The sequence below is a fragment of the Kogia breviceps genome, chromosome 5 (assembly GCF_026419965.1).
Source record: "Kogia breviceps isolate mKogBre1 chromosome 5, mKogBre1 haplotype 1, whole genome shotgun sequence".
Lineage (NCBI taxonomy): Eukaryota > Metazoa > Chordata > Mammalia > Artiodactyla > Physeteridae > Kogia > Kogia breviceps.
Genome location: NC_081314.1, coordinates 72289289 through 72309727, shown reverse-complemented (window position 1 = coordinate 72309727; position 20439 = coordinate 72289289). Strand labels below are relative to the sequence as shown.

The 20439-nt window shown below is 39.4% G+C and overlaps 1 protein-coding gene across 19 annotated transcripts in view; it reads right to left on the bottom strand.

Moving 5' to 3' along the window:
• TP63 (tumor protein p63) overlaps positions 1–20439 on the bottom strand; it is a 227897-nt gene that overhangs the window by 61017 nt on the left and 146441 nt on the right. For all 19 annotated transcript variants that reach the window (XM_067034215.1, XM_067034216.1, XM_067034226.1 and 16 more), the window contains one exon: positions 17479–17733. In XM_067034215.1, the coding sequence (XP_066890316.1) occupies positions 17479–17733 (255 nt within the window). The remainder of the gene's footprint in view (positions 1–17478; positions 17734–20439) is intronic.

Here is a 20439-nt window from a genome sequence, read left to right as displayed (position 1 = left end):
CAAAGGGTGTCAAGAATGAGATCACAGCCATAACACCCTACTACTTCTTAAAGTACACAGATTTAAGAAGGTACACATGTAACATCTACTAAAACAACAAAACAAGTAGGCGTCTCACTATCCCACAGGATATTTTTTATTACACATAATTATATATATATATAATTATATATATGATCTACATATGATAAAGGATGGAGAGGGGTCAAGACAATTAAAAATACTGTTGTTTAATTGATATTGATAGTATTTAAGCTTATTCCCCCCATCACTGATTTCTTCTCTCTTTCTGTTATTTTGTTTTTGATCAAGTTTTGAGCAATATCTCTGAGTATTGCTCAGAGATATTTTGTGCAAAGAAGCATGCTTCTTTGCACAAAATCTCTATCACGAAGAGTAAAAAAATTGGAAACTATAATTTCTGCCTACTGGATTAACAGGTAGCTTTATGAACTATTCCTGACAGTCCTAATATTTTTACATCTACTTCATATTGACAACTATTTTTATAACACTTAGCTCAATGTTAGCACTGCCCACATACCATGAGGGTATATATTTTAACCACCAGGCTATTAACACATATACTTGCTATATGAAGGAATAACATTTTAAGAGGAATCCTCTAAAAAGTTTATAAATCTTTTAAAAATTAGACATGTTTGAACAGGCAATAAAACACAAACAAGTCTTGGCCCTATTGCATGCAGAATGGGTTGGTTACAGATGCTTTCCTGCAAGCTACATCTTGCCTATTACAAGAACATTCATCTCCCAAGCACATCATTTCACCTACTTTGCCTGAAGCAAAACAAAGCGCACACACAAAATCACAGGATTTGTAAAAATATTATTGCTAATGCTTAAAGAAACTCTTACACTTATTTGACATCCTTACAGAGGAGAAGAACCAAACACCTGATTTCCAAAGTACCACTTTCTGATGACTGCTCAGTTTGCTTTCCCCCTATGCAAGCTAATGACGGGAGGGGAGTCTAACCTGAGTCTTCATTTTTCTTGCCTACAACACTGAGGCTGGGCCAGCACTGACTCACAAAGCTGGAGACATTAGCTCATGGCAATGATTCAGTCATGAGAATTCTGACAGACAAGGGCCTCTCCCCTCACTGGTGCTTCAAGGGGGAAATCAGTCCCTGGAAGGGATGGCTTATGACCTGGGCAAGGATATTACTGCGTCTGTTATCAAGCACTGAGGGAAACGGGCAGTGCTGTGACAGCAGCCAACTTAATAGAAAATAACTGTCTCCATAGGGAGGCCTCTGCAATACACCCAGTTAGAAGAGCCTTACAAAAAGGTCCTTATCTCCTGCAACCAGCCCTTTCAATCAGTCCAGGAGAAGAGTGTGGATTCTAGTCTATAGACTACTTGGGTTTCTCCTCGGAGAGAGAAGAAAGACAGAAGGGCCAAGTGTTCGGGAGCTAATAGGCTTTCAGCTTTTATTACTGGGGGTGAGAGAGAACATCTAGGAAGTTTTGAAATAGGCTGGATAAGAATCATCTCATTCAGCCAATACCTTTAGCTTAGAGCTCAGGGTGAAAAAATGTGTATGCTCATTCATTTTGCAAGACAGGAAGCTGCAAGCCTTTCCTGCCGCCTCTATCCCAAGGCAGCAGGAGCAGTTTGCAATGAGGACAGACTTCTGAGTTTACAAACCACTTTCACTTCATTATCTCCCTGGATCCTCACAACAACCCTGGAGAGTAGGTGTCATTAGCCTTGGTTTAGAGATAAGAGACACCACAGAGGTTAAGAGATTTGTAAAGGCCCCAGCTAGAAAATGGCAGCCTTTAGATCTCTGCCAGTAAGAGAGTTAATCACTTCAGCTCCTTGCCTGGCTCTCCATTCCTCCTCCCTGCCTTCCTGTGTACCTCTGGAAGCAACCACTTCAGCAGCTGCCTCTGGCCCTCTCTCATTTCTGTCCTCTCCCCACATCAGTGCACCGTGTCACTGAGGGAGCGAGCCCACCATCTTGTATCTGCACTACAGTGGCATGTTCCAAATTGCTTCCCTTACTCCAGGCCCCCTCCAACCAACCTCCATACATTGCCGGATTAATGGGCTTTATCTACAGTCCCGAGCATGATAATTCCTGTGCTCACAAAGTATTCAGTGTCAGCCCACTGCCCGTGGGTTATAGTCCAAATGCCTTCACCTACGTAGGCTGGCCCCATCCTACCTTTCGAGCCTTGACTTCTGCTGTTTCCTATCCGTGACCACAGCTTCAGGCAGAATAGCAGAGTCCTGTCTCCAGGCGAGCAAAGCAGGCTGGCCTCTGTAGTTTTGCTTCAGCTGTTTCCACGGCCTCTCTGGAAAGTGTACTCTTTTCCCCACTTAACCAACCGCTGGGTCAACTGCTGTCCTCTTCTTTCTTTCCAGCCACAAAAGCCTTCTCTTCAGGATGCACAGACTTTGTCATTCAAAGGGAACTTCAGAGGCCACTTGATCCATTCTCTCACCTAAAACTTGAGCCAAGGGTCTCATTTCCATCTTGACTTGCTCCAGGGGCTGAGCGCTCACTGTCACTGGAGGTAGCGCACTCCAGCCCTGTAGAACCCTGGCCATTCTTCCTTCTGAGCTGGAATCTGCCACCCAGGGACTTCCTCCCTTTTGTGCTAATTGTGCCTTCTGGGGCCATCCCAACAAGTCTAGAATGTGGCTGGTTTCGGAAAAGCTAGCACTAAAAAAGGAGCTCTGCTCACGGATTAACAATATCACCTTTTCAGAGCATGCGTCCTTGTTCTTTTGGGGTTGAAGTTGCAAAAATAACTAACACCCAGTGCTCTCTCCCAGAGCAAATCAATGTGTCTCAAAATTGTGCCGCTTAAATGGTTAAGGTACTTGTACATCAGAAATGTAAATGGCAGTGTGCCTGAGTGTAACTCAAACTCACAAGATAAATATTACTCATCTTCCTGGAACTTTAATTTTAAAGATGTTTTTTAAAAGAGGGAGATAAATATATTTAAATGTATATTTGTATTAAAATGCAAAATTGAAACAAGTTTTACAAAAAAATAAACAAATTATATTCTTTCTATGGAATCCTTCAGATTATAGCCTCAGGATGCCTTAGGCAGACATTCATTTTCCCCTGCTCCTAATTGGGGTAAAAGTTTTAAAGGACCGTTCTAATATATCACCTCTTCCACATCGTGGAAGGCATCAGAAGCTAGAGGTACTCCATAGATTGGATTCCCTATTGCAGTTCCTGATGCATGTGTGAGAAGGGCAGGTTTAGTCCAAATTCTAATCCTAAATTCATGATTCATCCTAATAAAAATCACCATTTACCAGGCACTGTTATGCACTCTACATTCATCATGTCTAATCCTATCAATAACCCTGCTACCTAAAGATGTATTATCCCCATTTTAGGGTTGAAGAAACTGCCCTGGAGACAGTGGCCTGCCCAAGGCAACATAGATAGAAAGAGGTGGAATTCAACCCCAGATCTATCTGACCACCAATCCTGAATTCTTTCCACTCACCACTCTGCCTCCTAAGGCACTTTTGCTTATTCTTTAGTAAAAGAACCACAGTCCCTGCTTTCAGAAAAAGGCAAAGCTTTGTTGGATGGGTAAGTGCTAAGATAGGTCACAATATTTGTAACTTTCAGTCTTGCAAGGTAACTAAAACAGATACACTTGTAAGTATCTCTCATATTTTACAGGGTTATATATTTTATATCACATCTTATTGTGATTTAGCAGTTGAAATAATATTTTCATTTTAAATCAGGAATTTATGGAAAAAAGATCATTCTCTCTTCTGCTTAAATGTTTCAAAGAATTATTATTATTTTTGGTTTCTGAAGCCTAAATTCTAATGCCAAACAAATTAAGAAAGCAATACGTTAAGAGCTAATCTATGCCCCACAAGCATATGCCCAAGTGACAACTTCAAAACAAATTTTCTAACCAGTTAAAAAAAGAAAAATCTGTTAGTTTGGGAACGCTTGTGAGCAAGTCTCGGAAGGATATAACCATTCTCACTGTTCACATAACAGTGTGGGCCATACCCAGGCATACAATATCCATGCTAATTCCCTTGCTTCTAATTAACTTGTCTTGAAGCGTTCTCCATGTGCTGAGCATGGCTGATGCTTTTATTGAGACCAGAGACTAAAGGTATCCAAGTAGCTCTGGTCATTTCTGTATATATGTGGATACCTACTAGGATCCTCAAAGGCAAACAGTATGAATGTCAGAATCTAACCTAAGTTCTTTGAAGTTAGGTTGTGTTCTGAGTTAGTCGGAAGGAAAACTTATATTCAAAAGTAACTGTAATAAAAGAATACTTCTAACAGGTAGAAAGAAGTATAAAATTTAAAAATGCTTCTACATGAAGATACGGTTTCAATTATTACATTATGGCACCAACTAATGAGTTAAACCTCACATCTGTCTAAATAAAACCATCATTACTATCATGGGAAAAGGGCCTTAAAATTTTACTGCTTAATTTTATTTTACTAAAACACAGGCAGATAATTACAGAGATTTTCTTTCCAGGAAATTTCAAAGCATTTTAGAAAAGTATAGAGAATTATATTTACTTACCGTATATTTATTGACTAAGACCGTCTAGTATTGTGTACATTTTAAAGTAAGTGCCCAGTTCTCAAAAAGGAATAAGACTTGCTAGGTAAAAGAAAGTAAGAAGTCCCCTTTCCTCTCCTTTTCTGACATAGCTTAGTCAGCTCTCCTAAAAAGACAACTAAAGGAAATAAGAGGTATTTTCTTATGCGTCAAAGAAAAACATCCAGTAGGTTATCAAATGCAGTAATCAATGAAGTGAAGATTTTAGACTGAATTTGAACATTCCATTTGAATTGGTTTGGCTCTTTTCCTCAAAGTAGAAGTCCATATCATGAAAATACACTATCAGGACTACAAAAGTGTCTTTGAAAACACTGAACTTACAAATTCAAAGTGTACACATTTTCCTTTAAAGAAGGATCCACTCACTATTTTCTTAGAAACCATTGCACTTCCTCTCTCTCCTGTTCTTTCTTTTGAGTATCCTCTCTCTATTCCCACTCTTAATCCCAAAGTATCTAAGAGGATAATTACACCAAGGTGGAGGCTGAGAGAAGATTCTATGAAAACTTAACAAAAAGACTGTTCCCAGCACAATTCTTACACCTTTTAACACCTATGTCTAAAATTTTTATGCAAAGAAAAGCATTATAGCTGAGAACTGTGGAGTGCTAGGCAAGAAATCAATTCTAAAATATGAATACATTATAGAAACTTATACAAATAGCTATATATTTAATTGCTTCATGAGTAGGAAACTAGACAGGAAGACGTCTATATTTCCTTCTGGTTCTGCTGCTGAATGAGACATCTTTTTTTCCCTAGATCTCAAGTTCCTCATCACTTGTCATTCCAACTTTTACACCAAAAAGATCATGAATGAGTTACTATTTGTTAAATTATATGATGATTCTCAGACATAAAATATAAATACCTGCAAGATATGCCTTTGTTACAATTATATACAAAAGTGTAAGCTGTAGTCTTTGAAGATAAACATAAAACATAATCTATTACCAGTGAATATTATGAAAGGACAATGTAAGCCTAAAGAATGAGTTATCCATGGTAACTTTTAGAGGCTGATTATTTTCTCTTGAAAGACTAATTAAATAGTTATTTGCCAAGTGTCTTCCTAAACTCAAAGGGAATAAAGTTAGACTAAAGCATTTAAAAAGAGTGTGCATTTATTTATACATGCGTGACTTCAACACATGCTAGGCGTGAGAATAAGTAAAGGAAAAAGAGGTTACTTATCTATGTGGATTAGTTCAAAAAAGGAATTATTAATTATCACAACAAGAGACATTTCCTATGCATTGGAAGTACAAAATGTTATTCCAAATTTCTATTATGAAAATGCTTTGTATTTTACATGTTGGGCAATCTGCTTTATCTAATTACCAACTAAACACCATTTCCCAAAGCGCTTCCCCACTAATTCCATTGCTTCATACAGAAAGGTTGGAAAAAAAAAGAAAGGTTGGAAGAGTGAGGGTAGGTGATAAACTTGAATAGATAGTGTTTAGAGGGAAACACCAAACCCTGGGTCAAATAAACAATTTGTGTCCTCAAACACCTCCACTATCAATCACCAATGCAAAGGAATGGAACTCTCTCTAGTAGCGCTCCTAGCCTTTTTTATAACCAGCTGCTTTGGGGGACAATTTTTCCTCTCAAAACCATTCCACTGTGGAGAGTGCGGTGGCAGGCAGGGATAGTAAACACACACCAAAACTCTACTTTCAAATTCAAAAGGATCCAGTTTTTCTTTTCTTTTCTTACATGCAAAATTGGTAATAATATCTTCTAAAATTGATTCACTGTCTTAAAATAAATAATGGTCTATACTACAGAAATTTTTTTAATATAATTCTTAGCAAAAGGAATACATTTTGTAACTATTCATTCTAATTCCCCTATTTTGAGAAACATAGGCTTCTCAAATCGTTACATATCAAATGCATCAAAATTCTGGTCTGGCAAATGTTAATTTAAATGTTTATTACAATAGCATATCAGTTTTAGATAAGTCAAGTTTATAAAAAGAACTGTTAGGATTTTATAAGTAAACTTAACACACATATGTCAAGGCATACAAGACATTTAAGCAAATTTTATAGAACTATGAGAATCATTTTGCTGTTTTAAACAATTACCGAAACTTATAGAACTTTGCTTTTATGACATACAGTTAATCCTATCTATGACTTACTTGATGACAATTTCTTGTTCAGAAACGTAATCCATAATTATAACATTGTTCTTATGGGAAAATGAAATTTGCTTTTCCAAGAATACAAAGTAGTAAAAAAAAAAAGAAAAAAAAAAGAGAGAGAGAGGGGAAATTTATAACGTTTAATGTTAGGGCTCTAGATTCATAAAATCTCAAATTAACAGATAGAGTAGAAGGAAGAAAGTAAGCAAAGGGGGAGATAGAAAGAAGGAATATCTTTGAAGCCCAAATTACAATTATTGTAAATTAACTCCTTTGTTACTCAACAAGCATAAAATATTTGTATTTATATAAATATGTGTATTTATTTTTGCATTTTTAATGAAAAGTAAATGTTTCTTCTAATGACATAGTCAAAATGATCCCAATTTAAAACTCTGGGGCTTCCCTGGTGGTGCAGTGGTTGAGAATCTGCCTGCTAATGCAGGGGACACGGGTTCGAGCCGTGGTCTGGGAGGATCCCACATGCCGCGGAGCAGCTAGGCCCGTGAGCCACAACTACTGAGCCTGCGCGTCCAGAGCCTGTGCTCTGCAACAAGAGAGGCCGCGATAGTGAGAGGCCCGCACACCGCGATGAAGAGTGGCCCCCGCTTGCCACAACTAGAGAAAGCCCTCGCACAGAAACGAAGACCCAACGCAGCAAAAATAAATTTTAAAAAATAATAATAATAATAAATAAAATAAAATAAAACTCTGTTACTGGTTTGCTGAAATATTACCAATAAAACACTGAGACTCTAAGAAAAAAATTATCTGATTAACAATTACAGGATCTAATTAAACATGTTTTAAGAAGAAATTATTTTACATTGAAAAAAATACATACATATGCAAACATATATATTTATCCTACATTTATTTCTAGGGACTTGTAGATCTATACTGTTTCATTTCATGTCTGCTTATAAATGGAAAACCTCAAAAAACTGCCTGAATTGTAAGCATGTATATGATGTACTATTCACTGAGGTAAATCGAAAAACAAAAATGCAGGATCCTAAGATAATAACATACTGTGTTTTTAGAGCTTCACCTCTCAGGCTCCCAAAGTACTTTGTAAATTTTAATTAAGCCTTACAGCAGTCCTACCAAGTAAATATTACCATACCCATTTAACAGATGAGCACAAATAGAGTCACTTGCCCCAGACCACAGAGCTTTGTAGTGCCCACAAGTTGTCCTTCTGAGTTCTGTGTTCTACTTAATAAGCCACACTCTTCAGGAGCCTGTCAGATGACTTCTCAAATTCAAATGAGGATCCTTAAGTAAGCAATCGTTATTCTTTCGACTTAATACAACTTGGAAACCACTCCAAGTAAAAGGAAAAGTCTTTTGAAATGGTGTCCTCATCTTATTTGTTATCTTTTCCATAAGATTTAGTGCAGATGATACTGGTAAAACAGCATAAAGAGGAAAACAAAAATGCAAACTAAATGAGTAACCCACAAAAGAACACCTGTTTGCTGAACTTGAAGACACAGAATTAACTCTGCATAAAACAATTAGAAATTACATTCCAATTCTTCAGACCCTTCTAATAAAATAGCAAGGTGGTAAATTATACTGTTTTATTTTTTTAACTAAGAAATCATGAGTCTTCATTATTAGATTCAAAGTGAAATGAGAAGGCTGATTCTATTTGTAAAGTGAGAATCCCTCCCTAATTCACCTCACAGTAAATTAGACCTAGGGTCTCTGGCCACTCTAAATTTCCTTTAAATTTCAGCTGAGGGCAGCCTGATGATAGGGTCGTAATAACCACAGGAGAGATGCCTGCTAAGTTCAGTACCTTTAGGCCCCTGTGTGCCTAATTACAGGACCCCTTGTTCTAAAAACCATTCCATGTCTACAAAACATCTGCAGGGCTTCAAAGAGTCTAAGATTTTCCTTTCTGTTCTACAGTAAACTTTTCTTTAATTTCAAAAAATTAGAAGCTGTTGAGCAGAAAGCTATGTTATCTCATGCCTTCTTCAGGCTCCAGTGACCTAATAGACATACTAATTGCTGCTGATATAAAACCATGAGGATTTATTTCATATGTAGTTGCTTTTATGACATGACAGCTGATTGCTAAATACTTCTCATGAGAAAAATACATATTCCCTTCTCCACCAGAGGGGGTGGGGACAGTTACAAGACTTGATCACACTACGGAAATGGTTAATATCAGGGAGTGCAAACAGGAGAAGGTGTAAAGCTCACATATGGGAAGACACTGAGAGCAATAAATGGCACCCATCATTCAGGGCTGACTTGAAGAAATCTCTGTCAAACTGAATGATGTATAGTATTTTTTTTTTTTTTTTTTTTTTTTGCGGTACGCGGGCCTCTCACCGTTGTGGCCTCTCCCGTTGCGGAGCGCAGGCTCCGGACGCGCAGGCTCAGCGGCCATGGCTCACGGGCCCAGCCACTCCGCGGCATGTGGGATCTTCCCAGACCGGGGCACGAACCCGTGTCCCCTGCGTCGGCAGGCGGCCTCTCAACCACTGCGCCACCAGGGAAGCCCTGTATAGTATTTTTTTTAATGGCTCAAGAAAAATACAATGATATTATTCTCTGTCTATACCTCAATTTTCTGGTGATTTTTGTTCTGCCACACCCTCTATGTGCTAATTACAAATGAGCCATTGGTTAGTGAGCTGAGAAAACTGATTTGAAGCACTTTCAATCTCACTGCCTTTTCTGGGTACAGCTTTGGCCAATTTTACTTAAGTTATGGAGTCCCATAAATTCTCTAAGTATTAATTTTCTAAGTATTAAAACAAAACAGGGTTTTCTTGGTGGCAGTGTTAGAATCCAGAGGACACGGTTTGAGCCCTGGTCTGGGAAGATCCCACATGCGGTGGGGCAACTACGCCCATGCGCCACAACTACTAAACCTGTGCCCTAAAGCCCACGAGCCACAACTACTGAGCCCGTGCACCACAACTACTGAAGCCCACATGCCTAGACCCCATGCTCTGCAACAAGAGAATCCACTGCAAGGAGAAGCCCGCACATAACAATGAAGAGTAGTCCCTGTTTGCCTCAACTAGAGAAAGCCCGTGCACAGAAACGAAGACCCAACACAGCCAAAAATAAATAAATAAATAAATAAAAATTTTTAAAATAAATAAATACATAAAACAAAACAAACAAAGAAGATTCTTTCCTTATGCCAAGGACCCAACGCTGCAGATCGTTATATTTTATAAAATAAAATTTTATAGGAATATGAAGGTAGGAAGGTCATTAACTGCACGAAAAAACAAACTGAGAAAGATCTACTTTAATAATGTATTGCTTAGTTTATTGCAGGGGGTGGGAGGGGCAGTCAATCTATAGGACTTTTGAAAGGAACAGAGAATTATTATTTCCAAATGGAATATATTTATTTGTAATTTTCCCCTTAGATGCTTGCTCTACTTTCCAGTTATTTTATTTAAATTTTAAGTAACTGTCCCTTGTCACTGTTAAATATACTGCAAAGACAGCCTTCAGTCTGACTATTGTTTATTGTTTTGTTTGGTCTGTGGTTTTTACAATTTTTTTTTTTTTTTTTTTTTTTTTTTTTTTTGCGGTATGCGGGCCTCTCACTGTTGTGGCCTCTCCCGTTGCGGAGCACAGGCTCCGGACGCGCAGGCCTAGCGGCCATGGCTCACGGGCTTAGTTGCTCCGCGGCATGTGGGATCTTCCCGGACCAGGGCACGAACCCGTGTCTCCTGCATCGGCAGGCAGATTCTCAACCACTGCGCCACCAGGGAAGCCCACAATTTTTTTTTTTTAATGAATATATCACTTAAAGATCTGGAGATATTATATGCAAATCCAGGTTTCTAGATGCTCTTGAAAAATTCATCTTTTAACTCCAGCCCCACCTTCCCCCATGACACCAGGGTGGAGGTGCAAAGCAGATTCCCTTGCAGACAAGGTGTGTAAACTCGTCTTACCACTGTCCCCATCCCCACCATTTGACTCATTTACACTACCCCCTAGTGCCACAGATAATGGACTACCTTGAAGGTTTGCCACCTTCAAGGTAGTCCATTATTAGTGGAGGTGATTTTTTAGGGAAATGGGCCTGATGATCGGATCCCTGCTCTTGATGGAAATTTCCATAGTAATTTATTTATATCACAATCCTCCTCATAATAATCCACCCTCTGGGAAACCAAAGCTGCAGTGGTAAAACAAAATACCAAGTGGCTGGTAATATCTACAAAACCAAATTGACTACTATGAATAATAATATAAGTTGAGGAGAAGGAGGAAGAGGAAGAAGAGCAGGACAAAGAATAAGAAGGAGAAAAAAGGGGGGTTGCTGTTATTCTTTTTGTAGTACAAAAAGAAAGGCAAGTTTATTTAATTTTGCTATTTATTTCTTCTTAATCAGTGGCCAGTTCTCATAACACTAGATGCAATAAATAAATAAATATAATTTTTTTTTTCCTTTAAATAGAAACTCTACCGTGGATTCAAGAAATCACTGAGCAGAGTCTGGGAGGGCCCTAAACATCAGATTAGGTGAAACTGGCTTATCACTAATACATTAACCTAGAGTTAATTTAAACAAATTAGGGCAAACTTGCTAAGTTATTCTGCTCTGGATGTGGGGACAACACCCCTATAGCATGGCTTACAATTGAAATTCACTTTCAGCTCCAAAACCTAGAGCTAAATAAGTAACACAAACCGTCCCCAAGAATCTCCAAACCCTTTATTTAGGACGTTCTTCCTCAATACTCTCATCAACTAAGAAATAGCTTGGATAACAGGTGACAATGCTCAATGTTATTATTTTCTTTAGCATGGGAGGAGCACAATAAGACACTTCTTTATGTACCTCTAGAGATTTACAGGATAGCTCTGGCAAGAAGTGAAAATAACCTTGTTATGATTAACAAATGTACCACTGGCAAGAGACAAGTCTATTGACTTCTGTCCCTCAGCAATGAAATCTAACAGCCACTCAGTTAAGACCAGCCCCAGTAAAGGTTCAAGTGTTGGTGAGAAAAGCGTTTCCTTTGTGCAAGGAAGCTGATAAATCATATTCACCATGGAAAAGCTTGTCTGTACATCATGTCCTTTGATGGGCTATTCTTAAGAGTCCCAAGATTCCAGAGGGCCACGCAATAGGCTGGCTTGCATTAGATTTCTGCAGAGCTGGCAGCCTTCTTCTGGAAGTCTTACATTACAGGTAACCTGATGACAGGGAGGGTGGGCCACAGGCAGGCATCTCAGCTCGCCTGTGGAAGAGCCAAAGGGAGCGAGCTTGCAAGACCCGATATGCTGGGATCAATGAAACTCTCCAGGGAACTGGCTGTTCCCCTTTCAAATGCCGCCTCCCTAATCTCTCCACTTGCTCAAGTCAGAATCTTCAAAGCTCTGAACACATGAGGCTGGCATGGTTAGGAAAGGCAAAGGAAGAGGGCTCTCTAAATCACTGGTGGAGGCAAATGGCATCGAATTAATGGACAGTTAACAGTCAAGGTCAGAATGGAGGGATGCTGCTTGGGACTGTAATTATTTCCTTTGGCCCCGAGGAGAAAACAAAGTTTTTTCATATTTACTAAGGGCCTACTATATACTGGATATGGCTCTGAGCACTTAGGTCCAGTTGCCTGCCCTACAAGACCTTGACATCTATGAAGGGAAAAAAATCACAAGAGCAAAAAGGGATATAGGTCCAAAGTCCAGGGTCATTATCTCAGACGGAGAGCACAACAGAAAAACACTAACCTGAGGATTTTCCCAGTATTTGCACACAGATTATACTGTGTCCTGGGTTGTGGGGAAAACAGCTCTCAAACTGTCAAAGGTGCGTGAGGCTGATAATCAAGACAGATTGATCTACATTCACACACACAAAAAGCCTTGTCCCTGGCGTCCAGCAAAAGAAAGTACTTTGCCCCCAGAACTAGTGTCCTTACCAGTCCTCTCAAAGCTCAAGTAGGTGCCGTTACAAGGCTTATCTCATCCTCACCAACAACTCCAAAAGCATTCCAGATCGGTACCTATGATTCTTCTGAATGGCCATCGAGTATTCTGTTATGTGGACATGCCACAATTTATGGAACCAGTTCCCAGCTGGTGAGTGTGTAGGTTTCCTCCAATACTTTTGCCACCACAAAACCACTGCTATTCTTTATTTAACACAGAGAATTACAAAAAAAAAAAAAAAAAAAAAAAAAAGGACACCCTCATAAATGAGAAATAAATGCTGGAATTCAACAGGTTCTTAAAGCTGGAAAAGACCTTTCCTAGTGCCGGCAAGGAGAGCCTACATCTGCTTGGACAGAGTTAGGAAAGCAGCTTGGCCAGCCTTCAGAAGTCTGCATATGGGAGGGCCTGATATCATCCTATGCCATCTATTCACATATTTGAGTAGAGGATAATATCACAGTCCTGTGCGGTTGGAGTATGCATGTTAATAGCCCAAAAGCACTAAGAAAAAAGAAAAGTAGAAGACATTTTGCTTTGCATTCTCTCAAATTATGACTTGTGGCACAACTGAACCCTCAACAAAACTATAATAAGCTCGTGAAGCAAAGGGATTCAAATTCAGACTCAGTAAACACATGTATGCCTCTGACTAGCCAGGTGCTGATAGGTGCACTTACATGTGGCATGTAATCCTCACGATAAGGAAAGTATGAACATCCCTATTTGTAGGTGGAAAAAGTCAAGTTCAAAGAGATTGAACTCTCTGAGCAGGTCCCAGATGCTGCTAGTAAATTTCAGGGTTGAAATCTGCACCTAAGTTTCTTGCCATTTCCAAATTACCATACTGTCAACTGGCCTGTGGCTGATGAATTCCAGCTATAATGCTAGACCAGCACTTTATTATATTAAATGTTAGGCCTCTGTCAGTAAGTAACAATTACACTGTGGAAATAAGAAGAAAGTCTGAAACCCAAGTCCTAAATTCTGTGTTGGTTTTGGTGTGACTGTGTGTGTGTGTGTGAAAGAGAGAATATGGAAGAATGTCATTGCTCTTCACTTTATTTCATTGGAAGAATTTTTAAATAGATACCATATTTTTATGGAACTGGGAACACACATTCGTTAGTGGAAACAGAAAAAGCAAACGGAATATGTGTATATACTTTAAATACATTAATTATATTTTGGCAGTGACTCTTAGTAAAAGCAGAAATTAAAAGAGAAAACAACACAAAAGGATGAAAAGTGATAAAATGGTACTAATAAAATTTTTACTAAAGAATTACCAGAAGACTATGAGATACATGTGACCCTTCTTAATGACAGCTGCTTTTGCTGCTTCCAGTTTGTGGGCAGTTTTTAAAATATAGTGTTTTTAGTTTGAAAAACTGCTTTAAAATGCAGAGATGCCTAAGAAATAGGTGTTGTATACTGTAGCATAAAAAGTGTCCTTTGTCAGGTGGCTTCACTCCATACTACACAGGGCCTGCGAGTGTCTGTATTGCCTTCTGTCAATGAAGAGAAAGACAGTCTAGATAAGATGTTGGAGAGACTTGAACTGGGAGGGAGGGAGGCCTGGGTTCCTCTATTTCCTTGGCTGGTGATCAGCCACATAACCTTTACTTCTTGAAGTTTCCTCATTTCTAAAATGGGGTAACAGCCTCGGTTCTGAGGTTCCAAGTCACATGAGAGAACACTTAAAAATGTGAGATCTGTGTATAAGGGTGAGGATATATAATTTGGCTCAAAGAGTTAGGTGCTGCTAATGTATAAGACACTGGTGTCCATGGTTAAGAATTTACATATTTTTAGGTGATCTCAGGAGTTACTCAAACAAGGGTTCAAATGTGCTGGATTTAGACGAAATGTAGCTGGGCCTAAAATAAGTCTAATTGCGAACAAGAAAGAACATGAATAAAAATATAAATACCATGTGATACACTAGTAGGATGGAAAGGACATCTAATTCAATCATTTTATTCTGTAATATCTATAGCATACACTGTAGACAACTGAACAGAAACCCAAGAAAGGCAAACCAGCTTAACCAAGGTCACTTATTAATGGCAGGTAAATGAACTGATTAGAAGCTAAGTTCTAAAGACTATGTTGATTGATAATACTATCTCATCTTAAGGAAGAGTAGTAGTTTTCACCCCATTCATCCTCATCAGAGGCACAGACTGAATTCTAGAAAGATGAAGTGACTTGGCTAAGGTCACGAGGATGATCACAGTGAGAATCCAGGTTTTCTGGCTCCCAAGAGATGCTCTTTCCCATCACCACAGTGCCTACCCCTTTTTCAGAGTCCTGATACCACTGCTGTCACATGTAAGGAAATTTTACTAGGGTACTCTACAAAACAATTTCTTTATTTTTTTAAAAAAATAAATTATTTATTTATTTATGGCTGCATTGGGTCTTTGTTGCTTTGTGCTGGCCTTCTCTAGTTGTGGCAAGCAGGGACTACCCTTCGTTGTGGTGCACGGGCTTCTCATTTTGGTGGCTTCTCTTGTTGTGGAGAATGGGCTCTAGGCACGGGCTTCAGTAGTTGTGGCATACAGGCTCAGCAGTTGTGGCTCACGGGCTCAGTAGTTGTGGCTCGCAGGCCTTAGAGCACAGGGTCAGTTGTTGTGGCACATGGGCTTAGTTGCTCTGCAGCATGTGGGATCTTCCTGGACCAGGGCTTAAACCCATGTCCCCTGCATTGGCAGGCAGATTCCTAACCACTGTGCCACCAGGGAAGCCCCATTTTCTTTACTTTTAACCTACCACTTATGTAGGTATCCCCAACCTTTTTTTTTTTTGAGACAGTGTACCTCTCTGAGAGAGGGGATTTGATGGAAGATGGTTCAGAATTGCACTAAAACTGAAAAAAAGTGTTACGACTTCTGTATGAGGAGGTGGGGAGCGAGAGGGGAGGAAGAAAGATTGATGTGCCGTGATGCTCCATCCCCAAGGTTCTTAAGCCATTTTAGGAGGGCAGTGATTTTTCATTTAGTGGCCCCACCATGCCCATTATCCCTCAGATGTGCTCACTTTTAATATAGTAGAGCTCTGCAAATGTCAGATGAAAAACTGTTAGCTTTGAAGTTCAGTGACTGTAAACATCCAATTGGTGTGACCCCTATTCAAAAACACATCAGTGCTCCATTTATAAAATGGTTATTTTAGTGGTTCTTCAGCAAGATATTACTTAGATCAATCAACCAATATAACTTTAAGTTTACTCACCTGGAATGTCCACCTCCACAATTATTAATATAAAAGAGACTAAATAGTATGACACGATTGATTTTCAAAAGCACATGGAAGAGAGATCAAGTTTTAAGCTAACACTTCTACTTTATGGTTGAAATACGAACCATGACAGAACCGCTTCTCAAACCATGAAAGAAAAGCATTAAGATAAATTTTTAGACAATTATGGGACATCCTGATGTGAAATGGTGAAAAGAAAAAGAAAGGACATAATCTAGTGGGAGGAGGGTGGCAGAATCAGAAATAGGACCAGCTACACAAAAGTCTCTGTAACTTTAGCGATGCCACCGAATCCCCATGTTTTTTCAGCTTTCCTCACTAGTAAAATGGGAGTTGTGAAATGTGCGCTACCTAGCTCACAAAAAAAGTGAGGTCAAAATGAGGGGACATGTGTGAAATTATGTTGGAATTTAGTGTTACTAATGCAGATTATTTTATAAACTCTGTACAACTGGAGAAAAGCCTGGATACTGTAACGTACAAAGAGAAATGATTTCCAAAGAAACCTATCTGCCAAAGAGGGAAAAATCTGTTAAAACAAATTGAAAGCTACTTCTCAACAAGACGATGACGTTTGGAAGCATTCCTATAATCTTGGCACATGTTAAATTCTTTGACAAAATGTGCGTCACTTTGGTCTTGAGCATTCTCTGATCAACCAGTTAAAACCATTCTTATAGGTTTCCCCCCTTATATTTAAACTTTATTCATGTTATAATAAAATAAACTCTGAAATAGAATCAACATTCTTGTAGCTTTTTTAATTTTTAAAAGTATTTCCATGTTTTCTTAGAAAAGTTATATATAAGATTTTTTCAACATTTTTCATCAGAATCTCTTTGAAGCTAATTTAGGCCTCTAATGTGTAGTTTAGGAGGATTTGGGGAAGGAAACTTGCTTCTACATGTAATAGATATATATGTATCAATAAATTATGATTCATGTTATAGAATCCACATGAACAAATTTAGCCCTTTCTTAATAGATGAGATCTTAATTTCTTTTTACACTGTTTGTGATTTTATTCATTTTTTTTTTTTAAATCGCACCTTATTGGGACATTTATTTTTTCAAAATAATGAGACTGGTAATGCCTACATTCTGCAGACTGCAAACACATATCCTACGATTACTGTATTTTCTATCGGCGTAATGCTTTACGTCCAAAAAAAAAATCTTTCACACAAAGGACCTCCCAACAGCGTGGGGCAGGCTAGAACGCATCAACTGAAATTGCTGGGAGCCAGCCAGAACGTAGGAATTTGGTTCCCAGATCAGGGCTGTTCTTACTAAATGGCACTTTCTCTCTCGCTGGTTCAGTGTTGAATATTTCAAACCAAAATGTCCTTAGAGGACAGGGAGAAATTTTGCACCATTCAATATGGGGCTCTAAGCTTTCATGGAGGAGGGAGCCGGGGGCGGGGGGGCGAGGGGTGATGGAGAAGACCCTTGTACTTGGGGATCAGGTTCAAGGACACATGGGCGCCCGGTGCTCTTACCGTCCAGGTGGCAGACTTGGCGGTGCTGGATTGCTGGAAGGACACGTCAAAGCTGTGTGGGCCCGGGTAGTCGGTGTTGGAGGGGATGGCGGGCGAAGGCGAGAGGGCGTCGAAGGTGGAGCTGGGCTGTGCGTAGGGCGAGGGCGCCGTGACGCTGTTCTGAGCGTGGTCTGTGTTGTAGGGACTGGTGGACGAGGAGCCGTTCTGGATCTGCTGGTCCATGCTGTTCAGGAGCCCCAGGTTCGTGTACTGTGGCTGCGGGACACCCAGAAACCCCCCACGTTAGCCATTTAAGCTGCAGATCCTTGCTGCCAAAAAGGCATCATTTGGCGAGTGCCTTCTACAGAGTTCCACCTCACATCTGCAACACTTCGCACTCACGGGAAAATGACAGATTTGTCATGCATAGTTCGAAACACCAAGAGAAACCCCAGGCGTGTGTATGTTTTGTAATGACCTGCACAGTTCACACAGCTTCATGGGCAACCTTTGGAGACTGCGGTCTCCCGGAGAGCATTTGAAAGTGGATTATGTGCTCATTCGCAAACTGGGCAAGAAGTGCCAATGCTCCGTAGCTGCTTATGAATTCTTTAAAATAAGTGAATACTGACTGCTATTCTTTTTTAATTTTTCTTCTTCTGTCCTGGTATTCAGAATGAAAAAGACCACTGGATAGATAGGTTCTAGAGGAGACTTAAGCATCAAATTGTTGTTTACTGAGAAAAATCAGTTGTCCTCCAAATTTCCTTTTAGTCATCATTCTAAATTCTGTCTCAGGGTTCCGACTTGCCCCCAGGGACTGCGTTCATGAAGACTGGAAAGAAATGAGTAGCAGGGATAGGGAGAGGCAATTATATATTTTAAAAGGTTACATGCTAGCAGACCATCCAAACAGCCTAATTTTTCATCTGTTTTTTTCATTTTCTTTGTAGCAGTTTACTATTTTCTAAAGTAGAACATGTGTAAGAGAAATATCATCTAGTTATGATTAAAATTCTATGTTTGAAATAATTCAGAAGTACATTAATTCATATAGCTTCTCTGCCAGGTGTTTTATTTCTTCTAGGAAAACCGGCACCAAGTAGGTCTTCAATAAGATCTTTATGGGAAGAATGATTTAACTTCTCATTTCATCCACAAAAAATCTTTACTGTATTACTATCAGAGAGGGGAAGTGATTTGCTCAAGCATCGGCTAATAAGCAAAGAGTAGGGATTTTGAAACCAAATCTTCCTATTCCAAGTCCAGGGCCCTGCCAACACCATCACACCTGTCAGCCTGATAAGATAATCCAAGTCATTCCTGAGTTGAATTGGACACAGTTCCAGAAGGGGCCACCAGCCTGTGTACCATTTTCCCTTTGTAAAATCTTCTGACACGTGGAAACCTGTTTCTTCAAGTTAGCAACAGGAAAACAAATCAAAAGCAAAAAGAAGAAGGCAGTCCCATGGGTGCATATTTTATAAAGGAAATGAGGAGTCTGGCTCTTCAACTGACATATAACAGAGTCCCAGATTAAGTCAAACTACAGAGAAGAACAAGCTCACAAAGAAATGGATGCTTGAAAACAATTTTAATTCAACTTTAAGCATAAGAAAATTATTTTACTAAATTTTAAGTATTTCACGTGGGGAAGAAAAAGGACTCTGCCATTCCATTCAGTCCAGAGAGCATCTGTCTAAATGTTAACGGTTGCATGCCCATTCCATTACATTTATACATTCGCATTCCACTGCTGAATGCCATGTCCCCATTTGCTCTTCAAATAACTATTCATCTCTTTACACTTATCCCCCTGCTGACAAGAGCAGCTGTTAGTCTCGCCTTCACTCCCCTCTGACTTCCACAGATCCTAGTCCTCCTCTCCTCCATCTTTAGCTTCCCCTCTTGACAGGTGAGGCAAACTGCAGGTGAGACAGCTATGAGAGACAAAACTAAAACCTGAGGCCCGGACAAAGGCGTCCACACCCCTGGCTGAATGAAAGTTCTTAGGTGTCCAAGCCTGCGGCAACAGGCTAGAAAGGGGATTGAAATTATTATTTGTGTTCAAGTTAAGGGTCAGTATACAAAGCACTCCTGAGCGTCCTGTAGGAATCAGATAATGCTCCCAGAGGCACGTGCTTCCCTAGAGCAGTACAATTAGGGAGGTAGCCGCCCCTGACAAAGGGGACAAAGAAATTCGCCAAGCACTTTCTCACAGGCAGTAAAAAGCCTGTTGGGCCAACCCTTTCCTCCTCCTTCTAGCTACACAGAATGGAACTTCAGCTAATTGTGCGTTTGGAGGAGAACAAAGAAACATGGCCCTTTGAATTTTCTTTTTTCCAATAAATGTAAAGAGAAAAGTTTGGGGACCCAGCTTTAAAAGCCAGTGAGTAAACACTCAGTGCTGCTTGAAGGACATAAGAGAAATGGAAACTCCATTTACTTCAGGGGTACAAAGACGACGTCTCTGGGACAGCAGTGAGACTGAACATATGGGGTGGCACCAAAGAAGCAGAAACTATATTTCAAGCCATTAATAGGTGTTGATGGCTATGCTTTTACATGCCATAATTTTTAACCCCAAAAAGTTCGGGTGAAATATTTTACTTCACAATCGGTTTTGCTTCCAGTGCTGACGCCTCAATTTATATAATGTAAAACTAGATTTCTCAGGTTTGGGCAAAGAGCTGCTGACTATTCAAGATAAAAATGGGAAAACATATTTCATTTTAAGCTTTCCTCAAATTTTACTTTAAAGAAACAAAAGCTAAGTAAGTATACTCAATTGTCTTTAAAAAAAAAAAAGCATAAAACCAACACTAACTTTGAATTAACTAGCCTGAAACACACAGCAACAAACCCACCAAAGTGAGAATTGTATGATTAGAAATCTTCTTGGAGACTTTCCATGGCCTTATTAAGAATTGATATGATAAACCTGCCGTAGGAATTAGTACTTTTGAAGTTAATTTTAAAAGC